The sequence below is a fragment of the Chrysemys picta genome, chromosome 1, assembly GCF_011386835.1.
Source record: "Chrysemys picta bellii isolate R12L10 chromosome 1, ASM1138683v2, whole genome shotgun sequence".
In the NCBI taxonomy this organism is placed as follows: domain Eukaryota; kingdom Metazoa; phylum Chordata; order Testudines; family Emydidae; genus Chrysemys; species Chrysemys picta.
Genome location: NC_088791.1, coordinates 245,995,783 through 246,019,533, shown reverse-complemented (window position 1 = coordinate 246,019,533; position 23,751 = coordinate 245,995,783). Strand labels below are relative to the sequence as shown.

The 23,751-nt window shown below is 40.1% G+C and overlaps 1 protein-coding gene across 2 annotated transcripts in view; it reads right to left on the bottom strand.

Annotated features, from left to right (window-relative positions):
* The window catches only part of TUBGCP3 (tubulin gamma complex component 3), a 112,608-nt gene that overhangs the window by 23,351 nt on the left and 65,506 nt on the right, over positions 1 to 23,751 (bottom strand). For both annotated transcript variants that reach the window (XM_005307599.4, XM_042861428.2), the window contains 4 exons: positions 9,292 to 9,481; positions 7,805 to 7,940; positions 6,922 to 6,990; positions 1,524 to 1,659 (listed from right to left, as the gene is read on the bottom strand). In XM_005307599.4, the coding sequence (XP_005307656.1) occupies positions 1,524 to 1,659; positions 6,922 to 6,990; positions 7,805 to 7,940; positions 9,292 to 9,481 (531 nt within the window). The remainder of the gene's footprint in view (positions 1 to 1,523; positions 1,660 to 6,921; positions 6,991 to 7,804; positions 7,941 to 9,291; positions 9,482 to 23,751) is intronic.

Sequence of the window (23,751 nt, the reverse complement as noted above, 5' to 3'; positions counted from 1 at the left end):
TTTGTTGTCAGAAGGGGGTCATGGTGCAATGAAGTTTGAGACTCCCTGGCCTAAGAGATTATGCCTTTTTTCAGGAAGGCAGGGTCTCTAATAATAATGGACCCAATTCTCTCTGCAAGATTTTGCCAGCCAAGAGGGTCATGGATCCAAGTTACAGATCACAATACGAAGTTATTTTATATATATAGCACTAACAGTGTGTTAGCAGCTTTGCTGATAGCTGTGAAGACAAGGGCTCTGCCCCATTTAGCTTATTGTAATTGAAACCAGTTGAAACTTAATTAGAGAAAATAAAATTTGTAACAAAAATAAATTTGAGTGTTTGTAGCTCAATACTTATGTTGTTTTATGCTTTCTATGCTTTTTTTAAAAAAAGTACTTATTACATAAAACAATGAAAACTATCAATATTGGTTACCTTAGTTTATTTTCCCTGTGTTACAACTACAAAAACAACCTCAAAGCACATTTAAAACTGAACAAAACCTCCACGCACTGCCTCCTGTGCTCTCATTTAGAAAAAGTATATTGGCTTTATGCTCTTAAATGCTCCATATTAAAGTTATCACCATGTATGCAAGTGCAATTGAGTATCTAGTTTCAGTTTTAGCCTACAACAGGATTTTCTTTTTAAACACAGTTCCAATTTATTGAACAAAATTTGCTTTTGCTCTGGACAATAAGCAGAACACTATCTTATTTACTACAACTAAGGAAGATATTTAAAAACTTTAGTTTTTTCATTAAAATACACTAACCTATGAATATGTGAAAAGCTATTTCAGATATCAGCGCTGGGCCTACAATATATAATGGACAATGTGAGAATAAAACTGCCCACATGTAACCCTACTGAAGCCAATCAAGCTTCGCATGGGTGTAGCTGTTCACCTTCATGTTCTCCCTCGCAGGATTGGGACCTTATTTATTACATAAAAAGTTCAGACATCTAATAACCTGATTGTAATAAAAGAAACGGCCAGACTGTAGCAAACAGTACTGCCAAAATACAAAATAAGTGATTTAATATATTCTGAAAAAATTGATTAAAACATTAATTATATATCTCTCTTTCTTGATTGTGAGATCTTTTATAAAATATACACAGTAGGCCGAGTTTAGAGTTTAGCTACTTCTGACTGACGCCATGCAGTTTTGATGCATCTTTTAAAAAGAACTGCATTGATTTTCGTCTTTTCCCTCCCCGGAAAAAAATAGAAAGAAAGTGAACAGAAGCCTAAGAAGTTCTCAATTCTACAATAATTCAGTGACTGAAGATCAACAAGCAGCAATAGGATAGACTTGCCATTCCCCACTATCATGCCATTTCTTCTTCAATAATCAAATTTCTTATGTGATCAAGTTAAATAATAAAAACAAGACATTTCTGAGTAGGTGGCAACAAAATGTTATTTATAAATTATTTTTTATCTCCACTAGCTGGATTTTTCCCTGGTGTACAATTTTAGCTAAATTGCATCTAAACACCAGTTAATACATTACCCATTTTGTTTTTCGCCTACCTGGCATACATTTCAGGAGCTTTGCATTGCACATATGTCCTTTCCATATGTCTGTGAGAATATATTCCATCCGCTTTGCTCGCCATAGGAAGTTGAACACCCTTAGGTAGTGGCTCATGCACTCTCGTGTAAATACCTGCAAACAAAATCAATATAGCATCTTAAAATAAAATTACCAGATTTACTATCTGTTCATTTGGTTTCTTTAAATCTTTCTATGCTATCCCAAGCAATGTATACAGGTTTTACCAGCAGATTACAACAGGAAATAAATCCAAAGCTCCAGGGAGGTTAGTCCCTCTATGCAGGGAGCTGATCTGGCTCAGTCATCAACTGCCCAAGCAATAAGCAAAACACCATTATAGAAACTGAATCAGAAAAAAATTAGAGTAAAAGATTCCACTACACTAAAATAAAGTCAAAGTCTGGACTGGCACAAGAGGACTTCTCAAAACCAAGTGATCAGGCAAGTCTCCAGGATCGCTCTGTGCCACAACAGTCATAGGCTGTGGTGCAGGGTGAATCGGGGAAAAAAGATTTTCTACAGTGTGAAGAAACTGCCTGAAGGCAGTTTACAGACTACAATGTCAAGTCAGCAATGATGTATCTAAGGCTGCCCAGGTGGGCTCTAGAGCACTAGAATTGAAACATCCCTTTTCAGTCCCAGACACCCTCAACAAGGAACAAGCCTTGAATAATGACAGTTTCTTTACACTGGAACCTTCCCTAAGGTTGTCAATACAAATAAGACACGGATTCCTTTTAACCTGTTAGACTTTCTTAAGACCCCGAAAAAGAAAGCAAGTGCTGATCTGAATAAGGTAACTTCCGGACCTCTTTTTGGACACACACACAGAGCTCTTTCAGTGTATGAAGATATTTTTCTCTTACTTCATTGGGGTGGACAGGAGAGGGAGAGAAACTGGCTGAGTCAAGTGGGAAAAGGAACCCGTCTTGGGAAAGACAACAGGAAAAAGCAATGATTAAACCTATCCCAATGATAAACCAGGAACACATACCTGCATTAAAGAGCATAAGTTTCCCCATGTACCCATAATCAAGCAGATAGCTGCCAGAAAAAAAGATTAAAGGTGAGTCTCTCTCAGATGTTCTGAGGGATCATGTCACATGATGGCTGGCCCTTTAAGGAAGAAGCACCTAAGACCACCTATGACCAGCTTAATTCATTTTCCAGGTGAGAAGAATGAAGATTCTGTGACAGGTAGATCAGGTGACCAATCAAGCCTCTAATTAGGGAGAAGAATGTGGGAGAGGGAGAAGCTCAAGTGGGAGCCTGTAACAAACCATCTAAGATAGATGGGAAAGCTAGGCAGGACAGATGCATGGGAGCCTGGCTTGAGGAAACAGCTGCAGGTGAGTGCTGCAGCGAGAATGGCTCCTCCACAGAGTAGAGTAAAGGGACTGTTTGGATGATAACCAGCTCCAGGAAGGAGAGCCGTGGGGAAAGAAAGACTGAACTGTGACCATTCTCCAGGAAGGAGAGCTGAGGCCTCCTTCATTATGAAGAACCTACTCTTCCTAACCCTGCCAAAAAAAACCAAAACAAAATAAAACAAAAACAAAAATAGCATGTGGGAGTGGGGTATGTGGCCCATGAACCCTTCAATGCCAACTGGCAAGGTGATTACAAGAATATCCTGATTCTGGTATGTACATTCTGGGTCACCAAAGAATGTCACATGGGATCTTAAATGAAAGCCAGGATCACATTGGTTGTTAATATTGTTGTGAAATGTATGTACAGATGCTATGTAAGGGGTTACGTATGTATACCGAAAATATGTTTTAAAGTATGTATTAATGTACAGTTGACAAATTGATTTTTTCTGACAGAAAAGTCAAGATCTCTGTTGGCATGTAAATTCAGCACTGTAAGCTACCACAATGGAGAGTCATTTACATATGAAGTCAACAGAGGGGCAACACACCAAAGAATAAGCTACAGAGGGTTATCCTGACTGAGTACAAACAATAAATTTTGGGGGAATATAAAGAGAAGGCAAGGAACACACCCTTTATCCTGCACCTAAGGAAAGTAATTGGGCAGTGTGATTACATTCATGAAAGTTGTATCACAACCAGCTTTGGTTGAAACACTACAAAGGACATTTGGGGTGAGATAACAGGCTAATCTAAGGAAGGTTAAGTTTAGCCTCTAGAAAGCTTGTTATGATTTTGTTTTGCATGTAACCCTTTTGTTTCCACTAACCCTACTCACCATCTCTTGAATCTTTGATGGCAAACTTATTTATAGTGAAAACAATACTATAGCTTAGTGTTGTGGTATTATACAGGGAGCTAATCCTGAGTTGAATCAAACAGGCTGGTGTGTACGTTGTTCCCTTGGGGGCAGCAGGCCCAGTATTTCTGAGTGTGTTCAATGGAGAAGGGGCTGGACACTACAGGAGAATGCTTCAAAGGAACTCAGCGACTGGAGTACACCTGTTAACCTGCAAGCTAAAGGAAGGCATAGCCCAGAGGAGACTGCTTAGGTGGCTAACAGGCTGATGAAGTCAGTAAAGCACAAGGAAGGCACCAGCAGGTTTCCCTCACACTGGAGCCCCAAGGGGAGGGTGGTAACAAGGTGATGCAAAGTCCTGGGTACTTGGAGAAGTGTCACAGGAGGAATCACCAAAAGAAAAAAATAAGACAAAAAAAAATCAAGACCCAGATTTCAGAAATGCACATGCTCAAATGTTGTATGTCTATTTACCACAACTGAATGTGCAATCCTGGTAATTGTGCATATGCCATTTGGAAAATCTGGGCCCAAAAGCCCAAGTCCAGCTCTCTTGCTTGGTTCTGTCCACCTGCTGGAGACAGGAAAACAATTAAGCAGGATTGGACAGATACCCTCTTTATAGGGAGAGACATGTCATAAGAACTTTGCTCCCTCCCATCTCCATCTCCTGGTATTACGACCTGTACCAACTGTCTGGGCTGGTCTATGGACATTGGAGTGCTAAGCCATCCTTTTTGCTTAATCTCAATGGTTTTATCTGCAGATGCAAGAGGAGAATAACTCTCTCTCTCTCTCCCCCTCTCTCACAAACAAACTTACTCCTGCAAGTTAAAATATAGTTGAACTGTAGTCCATTAAGAATAAAAGTCTTATGTATACAGAGATCTAAAGCACTAGCAGAGATATTTTCTAATGCATTCCTGAGCAACACCCAGTGCTTCTCTAAAGCATTTTCCTCTTGTTAACTGAAATAGCAACTGCAGCGTTCCAAGTACTAACACAACACTTCAGACTGCAGAAATGTAGCATTTTCACTTATACAGAGTATACCTACACATATTTTGATTTTTACATTTGCAACAGTGAAGAGGCTTCTAGAACACACTAAGATATACATGAACAAAGATCAACATTAATATATTGTTATATTCTTGACTTGATTAGGAATAAGAAATATAAATGCATTAAATGTTATATGGGTTTCTATACATTAGATTTACAGATTACTGTATGATAGTAAGTTACATCACTTAAGAAATTTCCTATATTTCTACGGTTGCTCTTGCCTTTTTCAATTTATAGCAGGACCATAAAAGCTCCATTTTCGTTATGGTTCCATCACTATTCCCATTATAAACACTTGGGATCTGTTAGACCAGAAAGCACTTTTTTCTTGGGAGGTTTGGGGCACCTTTCAGTTCCCAATAAGATAACTGGGAGTTGAGGATGCCCAGCACTCTCCTAGAAGTGCTCAATATTTCTTTTGCTATTCATGTGGAGTTTTAATATTCCTCTTCAAATATGACCTTCAAGGTCTCCCAAACAAAGGCTTGCTGGCTGGCTTCCCTGTAATTTAAAAATGAAGTGACATTTTGTTCAAAGTGCTCAGTAAAAAAACAAACTCAGGATCCATGGAGACTTTAATCCTTCATAAAAAGATGCTAATTTTTCCTACACTGGGTCCTAAAAATATCACTTCACTTGAGAGCATGAGGTGATACTATCAGCAATGGCACACAGCCCTTCACCAAACCTAGTTTCTAGTGGACAGCTGTACACTTCAAACCACTCACACCCGATTTTCCTCCTCTACTCAATGAGTTACTCTAGAATAGCAAAAGAGTTGCAGATATCGGAACTATGGTGCATTTGTGGAGGAGCCCGCATCCTGGTTGATGCATAGGGGATAGATAGCAGTGTAGACAATCAAAAGTATCAGAGCCACCCAGAAAAAGGTTCCAGGGAAAGAGACCAAATTTCTGTGTATGTTACAAGGAACTCACTGGAATCTAGAGATGTTACTCTGGATGAAGTAGCAGGGGCTGGTAGGGATAAGAACTTAATTTTTTCAAAAGGTATTTTAGTCAATAATTCTAACGTTTAATAAACAGTCATATGTTTCACTGGCAACTCATGAACTTAAAATATTTGATCCCATTATTTCTAAGTAGCAGCATTTAAATTTACAATGAAAATAAATATTCCTTTTTTATGTCCTGTTTAAATCAATTACGTTAGGTACATTCTATGTGTTTAATTACTTGCTCAGCTGTCTACCTTCCTGTAACTACCGCTTTGAAAGGTAAAAAGTTATGTAAATAAACAAACAAAAATTTACCAGGAACTGGAAAAGTGAAAAAAAACTGATACACAGAAAGCACCTGTATTATTGTTGAAAGTCATTTCACCACAACTGAGGATTGCCCCATGTTTCCCCAAATGGTAATGTCAAATGCTGAAAATTAAATTAAGGGAGATGGTTTGAAGAAAAAAAAAGTTTATCTGGATGAGTAATTAGCAAAAAGAATCTGCCCCCAAAGGATGGAGAATGTGAGAATGGATGAAAAAATTAGAGGCCCAGGGAGGTATTTTTCTCCTTTCTCTAACTATACATCTATGTAAAATACCTTCTGCTGGTCACTGAGACCTTGTTTAAAAAAAAGAAAAAAGCACTGAAATTCTTTACATACGGTAAAAGCATTTTGAACAATAGTGCAACTATTTTCTCATCAGTTTTAATGAATACTGCATATCAAATTTAACTAATACAAATAGATTCCCCTAAATATATTTTACAGTTTCTTGCAAATTATCCCAAATTAGTTGCTACAGTCTAGAAATAATGGCAGAAAATGAACAATCCATTTATTAAAGTACTTGCTAAAATCTTGCTGGAACAAATGAATTATTTATTTTAAGTAATGAATGTTTTAACTGTAGCATTTTAGCAGTCATTAATAATTTAGAGAAATTGAGATTTTGGTTGAACTGTTAATACAATGGGTGCATCTGACATGCCAAATAATCTCTTTAATCATCCATTTCTAGAGTAAAAAGGCTATTTTAATAACAAAGCATTTAGCAATCTAAATGGATACCTGAGAAATCCACACAAACTACAATATAAAGCCTTACCGTTGCAATTGGCCCATCCACATGATAGTCTAGACTGAAGACATCCCATCCAGTATCACCAGGGGATACCTATATGGGAAAAAAAATGCTACATTTAGTCACGTGTCAAAGTCTGCACATTGCTGAAATCTTGTTTACTGTTCCCCCAAGAACTATGAAAAAGCAGTTATGTTTGCCAAAAATGGCTTCTTTCAATATATATTATATTGCTAGTTTTCACAAAGAAATACTATAACAACTTTGTTTCGTTGGTTTAATAACATGTAGATTAGATATCTTTTGAGGCTAACCACCACATTCCCTCACTAAACTCCCATATTTTACAGAAGCATCTCTGATATAAGGCTGCCCCAGAAAATATTCACTGTTCATTTTCTTCATGATTCCGTACCACCAGCGTCACAAAGACCCTGCCCCCGGTTCTCAGAGTGGTGACTGAAGGAACTAATTTCAGCCCCCTGATTCTGGACTACTAGCCCCTGTATAAATAACATCAGGACACTCCCTACTCTCTCTCTCCCTCATATACTGCTACTGTTAGGGACCTTATATCAGTAGAGGATCAAACTTAGCAGAGGTAATCTTACACTTTTGGGGTGTGTGGGGTGGGGAGAGGATGGAATAGTTGGTGTAGAAGGAGGCTATGTGTCATCCACCAGCTTTACACCAAAGATTCACTCTAATATTAGATGAGTAGAGGCAATTCTCTGCTGGGAATCTCCAGCCCGGGTAAGGCCAGTTTGTGCTGTGTGAGCAATACAAAAAGAATGCGACTCAGCATGAATAGAGACTAGAAGTTCACCTGATGCTGATCCAAGAGCTAATTTTAGATATTTATACCCAGAAAATAACTTTCATGTCAAAAACTGAAATGACAGAGTACCTCCAGAAGTCTAACATCCAACCGTTTGAGGATCTCGGGATTATCAAACTGTGCATTAGTTGCCCTGACAGCTGTTTCAAGGATTCCTGTCAGATTATGCTGATACAAAGTGGTAGCTGGTCGGGCAAGCTCTGGCCTAGAGGTTATAAAATAAAGTCATTATATACAGTTTATGATATTATATAGTATTTACTTTGTATTATGGTAGCAATTGCAGTGAGTTTGTACAACATTTAAACATTTCTCTCCAAATTGTACTTTCAAAATTAAGGACAACTGCCTACATTCACTACCTGAACGACTGAGAAATGAGACATTAAATAACATTGAGAGATTTTAAGTAATTTGTCTATTTGTGTATATAACACAAACATCAGTGCTAGTGCTAGATTCATTACCACTTGATGCAAGTAATTATTTTAAAGATTATTAGTATCTAACATAAAACTGTTCTACAATTTTAGTCACATTTACAATCAGAATGAACTATTATTTATTTGTACTGCATTAATATGACAGCTACCACAAGCAAGCCACTAATTTTAGTTAGTGGTTATGAGAGACTTGTACATACTAATCTGAAGTGCTTAGACTGGCTGATGAAAGTATCTAAAGCCCATAATCCTCAATTCAATAGGAACATTTTAAAGATCTACATCAAGAGGTTGTTTTTCCCCACTAGAAAGTTCCTCACTATTTATGCGTCAAATGCAGTATTGATTCTATGCACCATCCCTAGTTTTTTTGCTGCACATTATTTGCTTTCTTAAAAAGTGCAACCGACACATTGCATCAATAAAAAAATGTTAGCCAAAGTTGTTTTTGATGTTTATCAAGTTAATGGAAGCTTTGTAATACACAATCTGTTTTGCAGAAAAAGGAGAGCTGCTTAATGGATTTTTTTTTCTTCTTACACATGAAATTTCAGCAACATGACCACAAACTAAAATAAGACACTATGCAAGTATGCTTCTTACAAACTCAGCTGGGCGCTTATGCCTGCAGTTGAGGGAGCCAAACATTGAAGTTGAGAGCGGTCAGTTGAAGCTGTAATCCTAAATATTAACTACGCACGCTAAACATTTTGGGGGGGAAAAAAAATCAAAGAAATACACTTAAGGATGTAGAAATGTTGTGTTTATAGCAGTGCTCATGAGTGGTGTTTTAAGAGTACTAGAAATAGAGACAGAATTTAGAAATCACAGAGCACAAGCACTGGAAATGCAGGCAGCCCAGGGCACATCAGGAGGGAGAGGGTAATGGTAGTTCAGCTTTTAAAGATCTTGAAATTCTTTTGTACTTACTACTTACAGGAGAAACCAAATTTCAACTAATATTAAAAGGTCAAAAAATCCAGTCTAATATTTTGTTGAATCTAAGGAGGTCTAGGTAACCCCTATAATAATAAAATATTAGCTGCATTAAAATGTTTTCTTTTTAGAAAATGATCTGTTGTACATTTGCAAATATTAGAAATGTCATCTTACTTAAGCAAGTCCATTAAGTGTCTTATAAAATCTCCTTGACCGAGAAGTAAGTAGCGTCTCATAGCCTGCATGTGCTCCAGTAAATTGTATTTTTTATTGAGAACATCCAGCAAGTATTTGCTGGTCTCAAAGTAAGCTGCATCGATTTTTCCCTGAAATGCATTTTCCAAATCTGTGAACAAGTCAGCAGCTGCAAAAACAAAAACAGAAAATACAAGGATTATTAATATACGTATTTAAGAAAAACACTGAAGATGAAAAAAAATGATACAAATGTAGAGATATTACCACTTCCACAGATTCTAATTCTCTATTTCTGAACTGACCTATCCATGAAACAGGTCTGGACTAGCCCGTACATCAGTGTCAATCGACATTAGGCAAAGATTGCCAATATTGACCGTCAAACTAAGAACTCCTACTATTTCATAACTTTTACAGCAAATATCTGTCTACTTTCTCCAGCTGCTGAGATATTGCGGTATTCAGGATCACACACTGTTCTGCAATCATCCAACAGAACATACGAATAGGATGTTTATGCAAAAAGGAACAAGACAAAATGTGATGGCTTTAAATAAAACAAGTCTTTAAAAGTTGAGAGAGTTGTGGGTTAATAATGTAAATAAAATTTTAAAGAGTTAAATTGTAATCCTGACATTCTATTTAGAGCTAAAAAACACTAGTCAGACCAATGAAATTGTACAAAGGGACAGAAGTTAGAAACAGTGGCAGAAATATAATAGTGAGATTTACATTTGGGGGAAGAGGCAAGCAACCAAGAAATGATATACCTGGGGGAAATAGTTGAAATACATACATACATACCAGGAGGGAGAAACCTAGGGCATGTCTACACTTATCTCTGGAGCGATGGATCCAGCTGGGGTCAATTTATCGTGTCTAGTGAAGACCGGATAAATTGATCACCAAGCGCTCTCCCATCGACTCTGGTACTCCACTGGAGCAAGAAGTGTAGGCGGAGTCAACGGGGGAGTCAGCAATCGACCTACCGCAGTGAAGACCCCGCAGTAAGTAGCTCTAAGTACGTCGACTTCAGCTATGCTATTTTCGTAGCTGAAGTTGCATAACTTAGACCGACTTGCTCTCCCCCCCCCCTTCCTAGTGTTGCAGGAGACTTAAGTGTGAGTGGACAGTAAATTCAGTATTACCGATCATGAGCATGCAAAAAACAAGCATGAGGCTAAAGAGTCATAAGATTAACTAAGAAGTTGTGAGATTTTTAGAAAATAATAAATTTATGGTAGTTTATATGCCTTCTGGTGATTGAACCTTTAGAATTCACATTCCAGCTTCTCTCTACAACCATGCAAGCTAGAAAAATAATTGTTTTTTTAAATGAAAGCTGAGATTCTTGTGTAATCACATGAATCCAGGAGCTGGGGCTTTAAGGAAAAACACCAAATATCACAAGACTCACAATAAAAGTTACAAGAGTTAGCCGCACCAAAATTAAATGTGGGTTTTCAGTGGCGAGGGCAGAGAGGGAAGAAGGAGTGACCAATACATATATGCTTCAAAACTGCAAGGGAATCACATCAATGAATAAGGAGGCAATAGTCCATCGCTACATGACTCCGGTACAACTGCGCCTGGAATATCGTATTTATAACCTTCACTTCATATTACCATTGACATTGATGAAATTCAGTGTGAAACAACAAAAGTTACCAAGAGACTAGATTACATTTACAAAGAAAGATTAAGGAATAAATATGCATAACTAGGTAAATGACAAAATGTGTGTGTGGTAGAGCTACAATAGTCTACAGATATTTTAAGAATAAATGGAGAAAAAATATTTAGGGTGATACAAGGGACTGAAACTAGAAGAAACTGAACAAAAGTAAGAAAAGGAACACTGACAAAATATGAAAAATTTCTTAAGAGTGAAATATGTTAGAATGAGATTCTCCAATGGGAAAGGGTTGTTACAATTAAAGTTGAAGTGGACAAAGAACACTAGAAAGTGAATTGTAGGGAATAATCCTGCATTGTCCGATGGATGGAGTTAGTGATCTGGCAGTTTTCCATCATATCCAACTTTTGTCAATTTGAGGGTAAAAAGGTAATAAAGGGAAGAAAGTATTACCTGAAATACCCATTTATTTAAATGGGTGTCATTTCAGTCTTTTGTGCGAATACAACATTTTTTCAGTTGATTTTAAACTTCAAAAAAAAGGTGGGGGGAAATGGAATGGGACTACTGGAATAGGGAGATTATTTACTTCTAGATAGTATACTGTGATTTTAAGGTAGCCAACTGCTTAAACACACTGCCACCTGACTGACTTCTGTAGCAATAATACTATAAAGTATAGATGAGATTCCATTTTCAATTATATTGTGATTTAATAACTACTATTTTGAAGGTGGTTTTTGAAGCTCTAGCTAATATGCAATGTGACTAACTCACAAACGTTTTATTGGGGGGGGGGGGGGAAGTGTCTCAGCTGGACTGGAAAGTTTTACACAAGCATAACCAGAACCAATATCAAGATACTCTTTTGCAAACCTAGAAACTAAAAATGGGTTATTTTTAATGAATTAAGCATGGCAAGTTGTTTGTTTTTGTAAAATAAGGAACTGGAGTCTGAAAGTGGGAATAGTTAATTTAACAACTTGTGGAACTCTCAGCCACAAGACAGAGCGCAAGCACTTAACAGGAGTCCAAAGAGAGCACAGAGCACAGATTATCCAACAAGTTCTTGGAATGCACAGGAGACAACTTTTTATTATAGAAGGTGAAGAAAAGGGAGAAGCTATTCTGGATTTTATTCTGAGAAACAGGGAGGAGCTAGTTGAGAATTTGAAGGTGGAAGGCTGCTTGGTGAAAGTGATTATGAAATGACAGATTTCGTGATTCTAAGGAATGATAGGAAGGAAAACAGCAGAAGATAATGGACTTCAAGAAGGCAGACTTTAATAAACTCAGAGAATTGGTAGGTAAGATCCTGTGGGAAGCAGGTCTCAGGGGGAAAAAAAAAGAGTTCAGGAAAGTTGACAGTTTTTTAGAGACCTTATTAAAGGCACAAGAACAAACTATCTCAATGTGTAGGAAAGATAGTAACTTTGGTAAGAGGCCACCCTGGCTTAACCAGGAAAACTTCAATGACCTGAAACTCCAAAAAAGTGTCATATAAAAAAGACAACACAAGCATGTAGGGACAAAATTAGAAAGGCCAAGGCACAAAATAAGATAAAACTAGCTAGGGATATATAGAATAACAAGAAAGCATTTTATAAATACATCAGAAGCAAGAGGAATACCAAGGACAGGGCACGCCTATTACTCAATGAGGAAGAAAAGACAACAATGGCTGAAGCGCTAAATGCCCTTTTTGTCTCAGTTTTCACCAACAAAATTAGCAGAAACTGTACAACTAACACAGTGAACATCACTATCAATGGGGTAGAATATGAGGTCAACATAGGAAAACAACAAGTTAAAAAACAGTTACTAACCTTCCATAACTGTTATTCTTTGAGATGTGTTCATAGAATCATAGAATATCAGGATTGGAAGGAGGTCATCTAGTCCAACTCTCTGCTCAAAACAGACAGATTTTTGCCCCAGATCCCTAAATGGCGCCCTCAACGATTGAACTCACAACCCTGGGTTTAGCAGGCCAATGCTCAAACCACTGAGCTATCCCTGCCCCATTCCAATGTAGACATGTGCTCACTCCAAGCACCTCCGCTGGGAAGTTTCTCCTTCAGTGGTATCCATCAGGTCAGTTCCGGTGCCCCTGGAATCGCACTTTCATAGCGCCAGCATAAAGGACCCTGCTGGTTAGGGTCTTGAGAAAAGGACTCCTGTGCACCCCACTAGTGGGTCTAGCCACCATTCGCGAGAAGTAACCACCAATGGAGAAACTGTATTGACTATGTCTAGATGTCGTTGGCTTTGCAAGTATACCATCGCCAGCCATGCTCAGAAGAGTCTGTGTTGAAGTCTTGCATGCTGAACCACATAGGTGCAAGATGTCATGTGGCCCAGGGGCTGTAAGCAATTTCTTGCCATGGTGACAGTGATTCTTGAGCCTTTCTATAAGCTTCATTATCACTTGGAAGCATGCTTCTAGGAGAGAAGCTCTGGCCTGTACAGAATCCAGAACTGCCCCGATGAATTCTATTCTTTGGACTGGGGAGAAGGTGGATTTCTGCGCATTTATGAGCAGACCTACATCCTGGAAGGTCAACTGTATTAGTCTCACATCTGCCTCTACTTGAAGTCTGGACCGACCTCTGACCAGCCAATTGTCGAGGTAGAGATAAACCTGAACCTTTGGCTCCTCAGGAAGGCTGCGACGACCAAACACCAAGAGGCCGCCGAGAGACCAAACGGGAGCACCATAAATCAGTAGTGAACACAGTTCACAACAAATCTGAGGAACCTTGTGTGTCCCTGAAAGATCGCAATGTGGAAATAAGCGTCCTTTAAGTCGAGAACGGCGTACCAGTCCCTTGGATCCAAGGAGGGTATGATGGAGGCCAAGGAGACCATGCAGAACTTCAGCTTCTTCATGAATTTGTTGAGGTTTTGCAGGTCCAGAATCGGTCTGAGACCACCGTTGACTTTCGGGATTAGAAAATACCAGGAGTAGAACCCCGGGCCCTTTAGCTCTGGCAGAACTTTTTCTACTGCTCCCTCCCTTATGAGTGACTGCACCTCTTGGGCTAGAAGCTGCTCTTGGGAAGGATCCCTGAAGAGGGACAGGGATAGAGGGTGGGAAGAAGGGGAACAACAAATCTGGAGAATGTATCCCAGCGCTATCATGCATAGCATCCATTGGCCCAACACCCAATAGAAGTGGGATAACAGGTCCACAAAAATGGGGGAATTTGGATCCATGAACTGTCTTGGCACATTGTCCTTGAAAGTCCCATCAAAAAGCCTGTTTTGACCCCGCCGAGGGTCTGGGGGTTGCAGGCGCAGACTGTGGCAGAGGTCTCCTTCTGTAGCCCCTGCTCCTCCTCCCACTATAATCCTGTCAAGTGGGGGGGAGGGGGAAAGCGAGCAATCAGCTGTGTCCTGCAGTGCTTCCTCACGGGGGCCAGGGTATGAAGGCCCAAGGACTTACGTGTGGCCCTTAAGTCCTTTAAACTGTGAAGTCTGGAGTCTGTCTTCTCAGAAAAGAATGACATACCCTCAAAGGGGAGGTCCCACAAAGTTTGTTGGACCTTGTATGGCAAGATTGAGGATTGAAGCCACAAGCTTCTCAACATAGCTACAGCTAAAGCCATGGATCGTGCTGCAGACTCCGGCACATCCAGGGCAGCCAGTAGTGACACCTTTGCCATGGACTAGCCTTCCTCAACGAGTGCCACAAACTCCCGTCTTGACTCCTGAGGTAGCAACTCCTTAAATTTTTGCATAAAATCTCAGGAGTTGAAATTGTACCCGCTCAGGAGTGCCTGCTGATTGGTGATTTCCTGCTCGTTGTCTGCCGCCACCACCAAAGAGCCTGGTGGTAGGTGTGTATACAGGAACTCGAACCTCTTCACCGGGACAAAGTATTTTCTTTGTTGTTTTTGCAGTTGCCCTGATGGGGTCTGTGATAGCATCATTCGGGGGGCAACGCCACCCTTGCAGGGCCCATTGCCACCAAGATATTCACAAGGGAATGGTTTGACTTTCTAATTTCCTCCACCTGGATACCCAGGTTCTGAGCTACGCTCCTTAGGCGCTTTGGACGCACCTTGTAATCCTCTTGCAGGGGCACAATATCAGTTCCCGTGACCGCCTCATCTGGGGAAGAGGAGGAAGACGCCTGAACCAGCACCGGGCTCTCCTCTTCGCCCTCAGCACTGGCCGAGTCCTGCGATACTCTCTCTCAGTACATGGTACCAGAGCCTGGATCGTGTTCTGGTGGTGGAAGCAGTCTGGACTCCGAAGCCACTGAATATGACCTCTTGGAATGGGAACCTGCCTGTGCTGGAAATGCCCAGGGATTCCAGAAAGGCCACTGCATGGGGAACTGCCACTGTCCCAGTGGCCACACCAGAGGTGGGACCCCTTGGCTCTGGTCCATAGCAGGACAGTGTCTGCTGGAATGGCAGTGCCGGCTTCTCCACGAGACGTAAGACTCTGCCTCTGAGTTAGTCTCCGAGGATCCCTCCCAAGACCAGGGTGGAGCGGTGCCGACTGGTGCCGGTGAGCAGTGCCAGAAGGGAGAAGACTAGGGTGGTGCTATCATGACTGGTTTCCCCTTTGAAACTGTTTGAGGCCTCAAGCCTGCAGAAGTCTTTCCAGTCAGTTCCACTACTGACAGCTCCTGTATGGCAGAGGACATCGGTACCGGTAGCGCGAACAAGTCCCTCATCGTTACAAACGCCTCCAGCATTGACATTACCAGCAGAGTCATAGGGCTCCAGAGCCTCTCTCATGGTGGCAAGTCTATCAGTGCCAGACTCAACGGCTCCCGTTCTGGGACCGGAATCAACAGCGTGGCACGGGTTATCAGTGCCATAGGGTGGCCTGATGCAGGTCGCACCCTGGCAGCGTCCCTTTGTCCCACTGACCTCAGTGTTGGTGATCGGCCTCCGTTGGTCTTCCTTTGCTTCTTCCTACACGCAATGGTGAATGGTGCCTAGGCTCTCTTGCCTGCACATCCTTCTTTGGCACCAGAGTTGACTGACAGTGCCGAGGTTCCTTAGGTGCGGTCGGAACATCTCACCTTGGGGCCAGAGATAGAGAATGGCACTAGGTGTAGCCAGAGTGCTCCTTACTAAGGCCAATGTATTCAGTGCCAAGTCCAAGTGGCCTGGCTCTAATGGAAGTCAGAGTGTTGCCTCTGTGAAGACAGAGCAGAGTCTAGCATTTCTATACTTCTTGGTGAGGAGCTTAAAATCCCTACAAATCTTGCACTGCTCCTGCATGTCAGCTTCTCCCAGAGACACTTAAGATGGCTGGAATGGGGGTCATTCACAGGCATAAGCTTGTGGCATGATTCACAAGACTTGAAACACGGAGACCAAGGTATGTCCCAGTGCCAGAGTGAGGGGGAATTAACCCCACTTAGCAGGGTTCCTAACTAACTAACTAATAACTGAAACTTAACTACTAAATTTAAATCAACTCTATACAATAAGAGAGAGCAAAGTCCACTGAGGAGTACTTGCAGCAGCAAGAACGAGTCGTAGTTCCAGTGACCACCTTGGGCGGTAAGAAGGAACTGAGTGGGCGGCAGGGTCCTTTATATAAGCACTATGAGAGTGCAACTCCAAGGGGCACCAGAGCCAATGGATAATGCTGAGGGAAAAACTTTCTGGCGGCAGTGCTTGAATGGATAAGAGCAAGCACTTGAAGAATTACTTGGACAAGTTAGATGCCTAAGTCAGCAGGGCCCGATGAGCATCCTAGAACACTTAAGAATTGACTGATGAGATCTCTGAGCTATTAGAGATTATCTCGGAGAACTCAGAGGCAGGAGAGAACCCAGAGGACTGGGAAAAGGGCAAATATAGTACTTATCTATAAAAAAGGGAATAAGGACAACCCAGGGAATTCTAGACAAGTCAGCTTAATTTTGGTACCCAGAAAGATAATGGCACAAATAATCAAACAATCTATCTGTAAGCACCTAGAAAATAGTAAGGTAAGTAGTAACAGTCAATATCGATTTGTTAAGAACAAATCATGTCAAACCAACCTAATATCTTTCTCTGACAGGGTAACAAGCCTTGTGGACAGGGGAAGCAGTAGAAGTGATATATCTCTACTATAGTAAGGGTTTTGATACTGTCTCACGTGACCTTCTCATACACAAACTAGAGAAATACAGCCTAGATTAATCTACTATAAGGTGGGTGCACAACTGGCTGGAAAACCATACTCTGAGTCTAGTTATCAATGATTCATAACTGAGCTGGAAGGGCATATCAAGTGGAGTCCCACAGGGATCTGTCTCGGATCCGGTTCTATTCAACATTTTCATAAATGATTTGAATGATGGCAGAGAGAGTACACTTATAAAGTTTGTGAACAATACCAAGCTGCAAGGGGTTGCAAGCCCTTTGGAGGACAGGATTAGAATTCAAAATGATTATGACAAACTGAAGAAATGATCTGAATTACACAAGATCAAATTTAATAAGGCCAAATGCAAAGTACTATACTTAGGAAGGAATAATCAATTGCACAAATACAAACTGGGAAATGACTGCCTAGGAAGGAGTGCTGCAGAAAAGGATCTGGGTGTCATAGTGGATCACAAACTAAATGAGTCAACAGTGTAACACTGTTGCAAAAAAAGCAATCATTCTGGGATGTTTTACGGGAGTATTGCAAGAAAAATAAAAAAGTAATTCTTCCACTCTACTCAGCACTGATAAGGCCTCATCCAGTGCTTAATTTGTGCCAGGGCTTTCCAGGACTGAGCCCCGACACCTCTAGGTTTGGCAGTTCATAGCCCTGACACCTCTGGGCTTGTCACATCAGTTATGGATGTAAAAACATTGCGTGAACTCTGGTACTCTTTCATTACAAATTAAGCACTGGCTTCATCTGGAGTACAATGTCCAGTTCTGGGCAGCACACTTCAGGAAAGATGTGGATAAATTGGAGCAGAGGGGAGCAACAAAAATGAGTAAAGGTCTAGAAAACATGATCTATAAGGAAAGCTTGGGGGGAAAAAACAGGTTTGTTTAGCCCGGAGAAGAGAAAACAGAGGGGACATACCAGTCTTCACGTACATAAAAGGTTGTTATAAAGAGGAAGGTGATAAATTGTTCTCCTTAACCACTGAGGATAGGACAATTAGTAATGAGCTTCAATTGCAGCCAGGGATGTTTAGTTTAGACATTAGGAAAAACTCCCTAACTGTAAGGATAGTTAAGCACCTGAACTAATTACCTAGGGAGATTGTGAAATCTCTGTCACCAGATGTTTTTAAGAACAGGTTAGACAAACACCTGCCAGCAGAGAAATGGGAAGACTCAGAAACCTTGGGCTCCATTCCAGGCTCTGGAGGAAGTATTCTCTAGCAGTCACAGACCGTTTTGTCAGTTCCTTCACAAGCTTGACCCCTTCTGCCCTGGTCCCCACAACCTGTCCCGATACGGTTTCTTCCCCAGTACCAGTCCCCTTAACCCAGTCCTCTTCTCCTTGACCAAGCAACCTGTCACAGTTCCCCCCTTCTTGTCCCCGCCACTCCAATTTTTTACCCAATTTCAGTCCCTCCCCTCATCCCGTCTCCTTGACCCAGTCCCTTTGTTCAGTCAGTTGCAGTTCACCCCCCACAACCTGGCTCTTTGTCTGATCTGTCTCTCTTCCCCCCACCTCTGTAAATCCCATCACCCCACCAGTGGTCCCAGCTTCTGCCTCTTTGTTCAATCAGTCCCAGTCTTCCTTCCTAGTTACCAATCCCCATGCCCCCACAACTCCCACCCTCACCCAGGCCCCAGTTTCATCAGGGTCCTCATCAATCTACTCCTTTCCCTCCTCCACCTGGTCTGGCTCTCAACCTCTCTGCATTTGAGTCAGGCAGATTATTTCTCCAGGCTGTGTGAAAGCACAGGAGAGAGATAGGTTCCTAGCTCTCATTTTTGATGCCATGACCCACCTTGTTCCAGTGCAGCTAGGAGCTCAGCTACAGTTATAGGGAAAGTCTGGATTCATCCCTGTGGCCCTAGGCTGGAACATTCTCAGTCGCTCTGTGGGGATAGTGTCAGCATTAGAAGCTGTGGGGATCTGGTCAGCATTAGAAGCTGTGAGGTAATGGAGTATAGTCAGTAAGCAGAGTCTTCAGAGATTTTAGCTGTTAAATTCTACTGCGCGTGTGAAAACGGATTTTTCAAAGCTTAAAAATTGGCCAAATTTTGGAGGATTTTCACAGGAATAAGCAAAAGGCACATCCCTATGACAAAAAGCTATCCCGTGTTAAATTTCAAAACCCTGTTCCATATCATAGGGGCACTAGTTTCTCTCAGAAAAAGTTGCTTTTCCCTAGCTTTGGTCTTGGAAATTGGTGAACTGGTTTGGCTGAAAATTTCCATAAAGTGTTTATGCCCAAACAGTTTGGGAAAGTTAAAAGCAACTGAAAACAGGTTCTGATAAGGGAAAGTGGCAGACAACCTGAATTACAGGTGATGGTGCCAGCTCTTGCCATAACAATGGTATCTGCAGTAACCCTAGCTACTACAAGAATTTGTAAGTGTTAAACCATCATGCATTAGGGCACAAGCTCACCACTAACTGCCTGTGCATTATAGGGTTCTCACAACTTCCTCTGAAGCACCAAGTTATAGCTACTGTTGGATAAAGAACACTTTTCCATCTTGTCTAGTAATCTGACATGGCAATACCTATATTCCTAGGATGCCCAAAACTGACCAGTACAGGTAGGTATAAAATAACTAGAGGAGGTTGGGACTATCAATAGGTACAACTGTATTATGGCAAATGGGTTGGAGGTGACATGTCACTAGAGATGCCCGCTCAATTCTAATGGTCTCTTTCATCAGGCGTGACTGGCCTCCTGCCAGTCCACCATTCTCTTCAAAAGGTGAATTAAGGCTTACATAAGTTGTCTGTGTTGGACCACTTAGTGTTGTCCCCCATTTGAACTACTGCATGCCTCAGTTGTTACCTTTGCCATAAGTTCATGTTGAAAAGTAGGAAGAAAAACCTTCAAGGAAGGGAGAGGAAGAGAGAAAAACAATGTTATACAAGGTCCACCCCAAAGTCATGCATTCTAAAGCTCAGTACCTGAGAAGACACTTCCTTTTACAGGGTGTTTTGAGCCCAAGTGGAAGGCAAGACAAAATAGCTGACAAATCAGCCAGAAAGGAGCTAGAACTTCTAATCACATGACCTAAGTTCAGACCTTGCATAATACTCCTCTTTGATTAACAGCTGTAGAGAGTGCCATTTCTGTTCTGGGTGTAAGGCAGCTAAGTGAGGGTTATTGTAAAAGGATTTCTTCTTAGCGTATGCACAACGTGCCTCAGGTGACATGTGACCAGCGTTCATCACTGAATTTGGTCCGCTGATTGGATAATTAGCTTCTCTGGCCTGGGCCAGGTACTAATGGGGAGTGCGATGTGAACACTGAACAAATACATATGTGCATTGTACAAGAATAGCTTCCTTTTATCCGTTTTACATTTGATTCCTTTCTCAATTTCATACACTGAGCTCTCATTCTAGCATTATGAGACAGGAAACCTGAATAACCTTCTCTACACTTTCCATAAATACCTCTTTCCACAGATACAAGTTTAAACATCCCATAATTATTGTCACCTGTTTAGAAATTGCAACTCTAGGATGGCACTGAGCATATTTCACTCACTGCACTGCCATTGCATCACAAGATAGAATGTAATTTCCTGGACTGAACATAGGAGTGGGAGCCAGGAACTCAACACTTTTAACCCCAACTTTGTCACACACAAGTCAGTCATCACCTCACTCTCTCTTCTCCATTCCATTAGGAAACAGGTACTACTTAAGTAATTAAGTAGTATTATGACAAACTGGTTGGTCTTCAAAGTAGTAGATTCTTGCAGCCAAAAACAAACAATGGCATTTGCAAACCCTGAAGTTTAAACATACTGGAATTTGAAACCCTACAGTGATATAGTTCTCTACCTCCATGAAACAAAGTTATGTTTGGATGTTTTTTGTTTTGTTGTGTTTTTTAATCAGAACTACAGCACTGATAGTAACCAGGTCAAAGTAATGACCAAACAGAGAATTATAACTTTATGCTCTAGGCAGCAAGCTTCACTTTCATGTTATATAGTAAGTAAACATACAAAAGTCTAAGTATACCATCAAGAAAGCTTACAATTTATATTACTACAATAAAGTCATTCTATAATTGTTCATCAAAAATATCAAAAGTAAATGAGACTGACAAGCTCTCTTTCCAATCACATCTGGAAGTAATTAGATAGAGGATGCAGGAAACCTCTTTTACAAAGTAAGATTAATAAAATCAAGAACACATTAGGAACTATGTGATTCTAATGGAGGATTTATACATTAAAAAGGGAACTAATAATATAGCTTATGTCTGACAATTTGTCTTCAGTTACCGCTATTGTTTTTTAAAATCTCTATTGTAAATAAACGTATTTCTAGTCATTATAATGACAGTATTCTACAGATAAGTATATTTTCACTGCATTTAAGCTACCTGGGTTACACCCACTCACTGTCAGAATCAGTGTTAGTTTAAAGACAGCAATTTTATGTTTGAATAAAATAATTTGCTAAAAACTTAACCAGTTGGCTTCCCTTTAAGCCAAACATCTAAAAAAATTGGTGAATATAGACTGTGTTTGTCAAACTAATATCAAAATGTGTCAGTTTTTACTCTTTTAAAATTTGCTTAGGCGTAATGAATTCTAGCCATGCAATTTTTCTGCGAAAATTACAATGGTAAAACAGTACTGATTGTGTACCAACATATATTGATCTATCTAAATGGGAAATGACATACAAAAATCTGTGCAAAATCATCACATTACTTCAATATTTGCCTTCACACATGCATCTAGGTTGCAATGTATTGCGAAAGTTAACCCAATATTTCCAAATGTACCATTTATGATTTACCAGGAAAACACTTCATAAGTTTAAGTCTTCTTAAATAAAGATTTACACCTATACATACACCTAAAGTATACATCAATTTTTAGAATCCATCTACATATATAATTCACCTAAGACTATAACAATTTTTAACATTGTTGTGCATCGGTAAGTTGTGTATATTTTTAAACTGTCTGAATACATATTTTTAGTACACTAACAGCTGTCACATTCTCTCATACATTTCCATAAAACTTGTTTTTCATGCTAATGTAAAAAAAATCCAAAGCTAATTAACACAATAAAGCATACATTCAGGTAAACTTAAGGATCTGATTTAAAATGACAAAAGCAAAGGAATCCAGAGTTAAGACTGGAACTCTCTTTAATTTGCCCTATTAGGATTAATTATATAAAGGGAAATGTCACAACACTGGCAGATTAAGCAAATAAGAACATATGCACAGTCAGGGAAGGATGAGTTAGAAATGCAGTTTCACAGCTGACAATTTTCTTTTCGTGTGTGGATGGGCAAGATAAAATTATACCAATTAATATAGAAATGGTTATTTTACCATACCATTTATACTTAAATTGTAAACTGTAGGGGCAGTGACTGTCTTTGTTCTATGTTTGTACAACATCTAGCATAATTGTCACTACAGTAACAAAACAAACCAACAAACGGTGTATTTAGGTTATAGTTCCCAATCTTGCCAAGACTATAATAGAGTAGGACTAGAGCGGAGTCAATTTAAAAAACAAAAACAAAAAACCCCCAATGCTATCTGAAAACATTTTAACTAGTGTTATTTGTAACATCTAAAATGGCTACAATTGAAAGATTAGAGACTTTATTTTCAAGTTTGTTTTCTTTGTTCATTTAACTGCACTATGTATACTCAGAAAAATTAATTCCCCCATGTAAAGGGGTACCTTGCCCATGGGCTGGAGAATCTGGGGCTAAACTAGCTCAGAATACAAGATGAGTCCCACCAGAGGGGAATCAGATTATTCAAATATAAAAAGCAACAGGAAGCGGGAGGAAGCATGAGGAGGAGGTCGAGCTCTTACAGTGAGGGAACTGTGGAGTGAAACTGCAGGGAAAGAGTCTCCTGCAGAATAAGCCAAAGTTGATTTGTTTTTTATATTCAGTTCAGAAGTAGCCAAGAGAAGAAAGGCAAATTGGATGAAATTTGAGAACAGGTATGGCAGAAAAGAGATTTTACCAGATGTCAGGAACTTCAGAGGAGAAAGCTTTTACACCCACAGAATCTGGACTATATGAAAAAGATTTAGGAGGGGATAGAAGAAGTGCATAGGGTTCATATGTCCACAAAAATTCATTTTATTAATATGATATTCATAATGCACATTGTATTGGGAGTCTATTTAATTTTTTGAAAGGAACATTTCTGAATGTTGATAAATGCAAAGTACTGCACATTAAAAAACATAATCCCAACTATACACACAAAATGATAGGGCCAAAATTAACTGTTTCCACTCAAGAAAGACATTTTGGAGTCGTTGTGGATAGTTCTCTGAAAACATCCGCTCAATATGTGGCAGCAGTCAAAAAACCTAACAATGCTAGGAACCATTAGGAAAGGGATAGATAAGAAGACAGAAAATATCAATGTTTCTATATAAACCCATGATATGTCCACATTTTGAATATTGCGTGCCAATCTGGTCGCCCCATCTCAAAAAAGATATATTAGAACTAGAAAAGGTACAGAGAAGTGCAACAAAAATGATTATGGGTATGGAACAGCTTCCAGATATGACAGAGGTCCATAAAATCTTGACTGGTGTGGAGAAAGTGAGTAAGGAAATGTTATTTACTCCTTCCCATAACAAAAGAACTAGGGCTCACCCAATGAAATTAATAA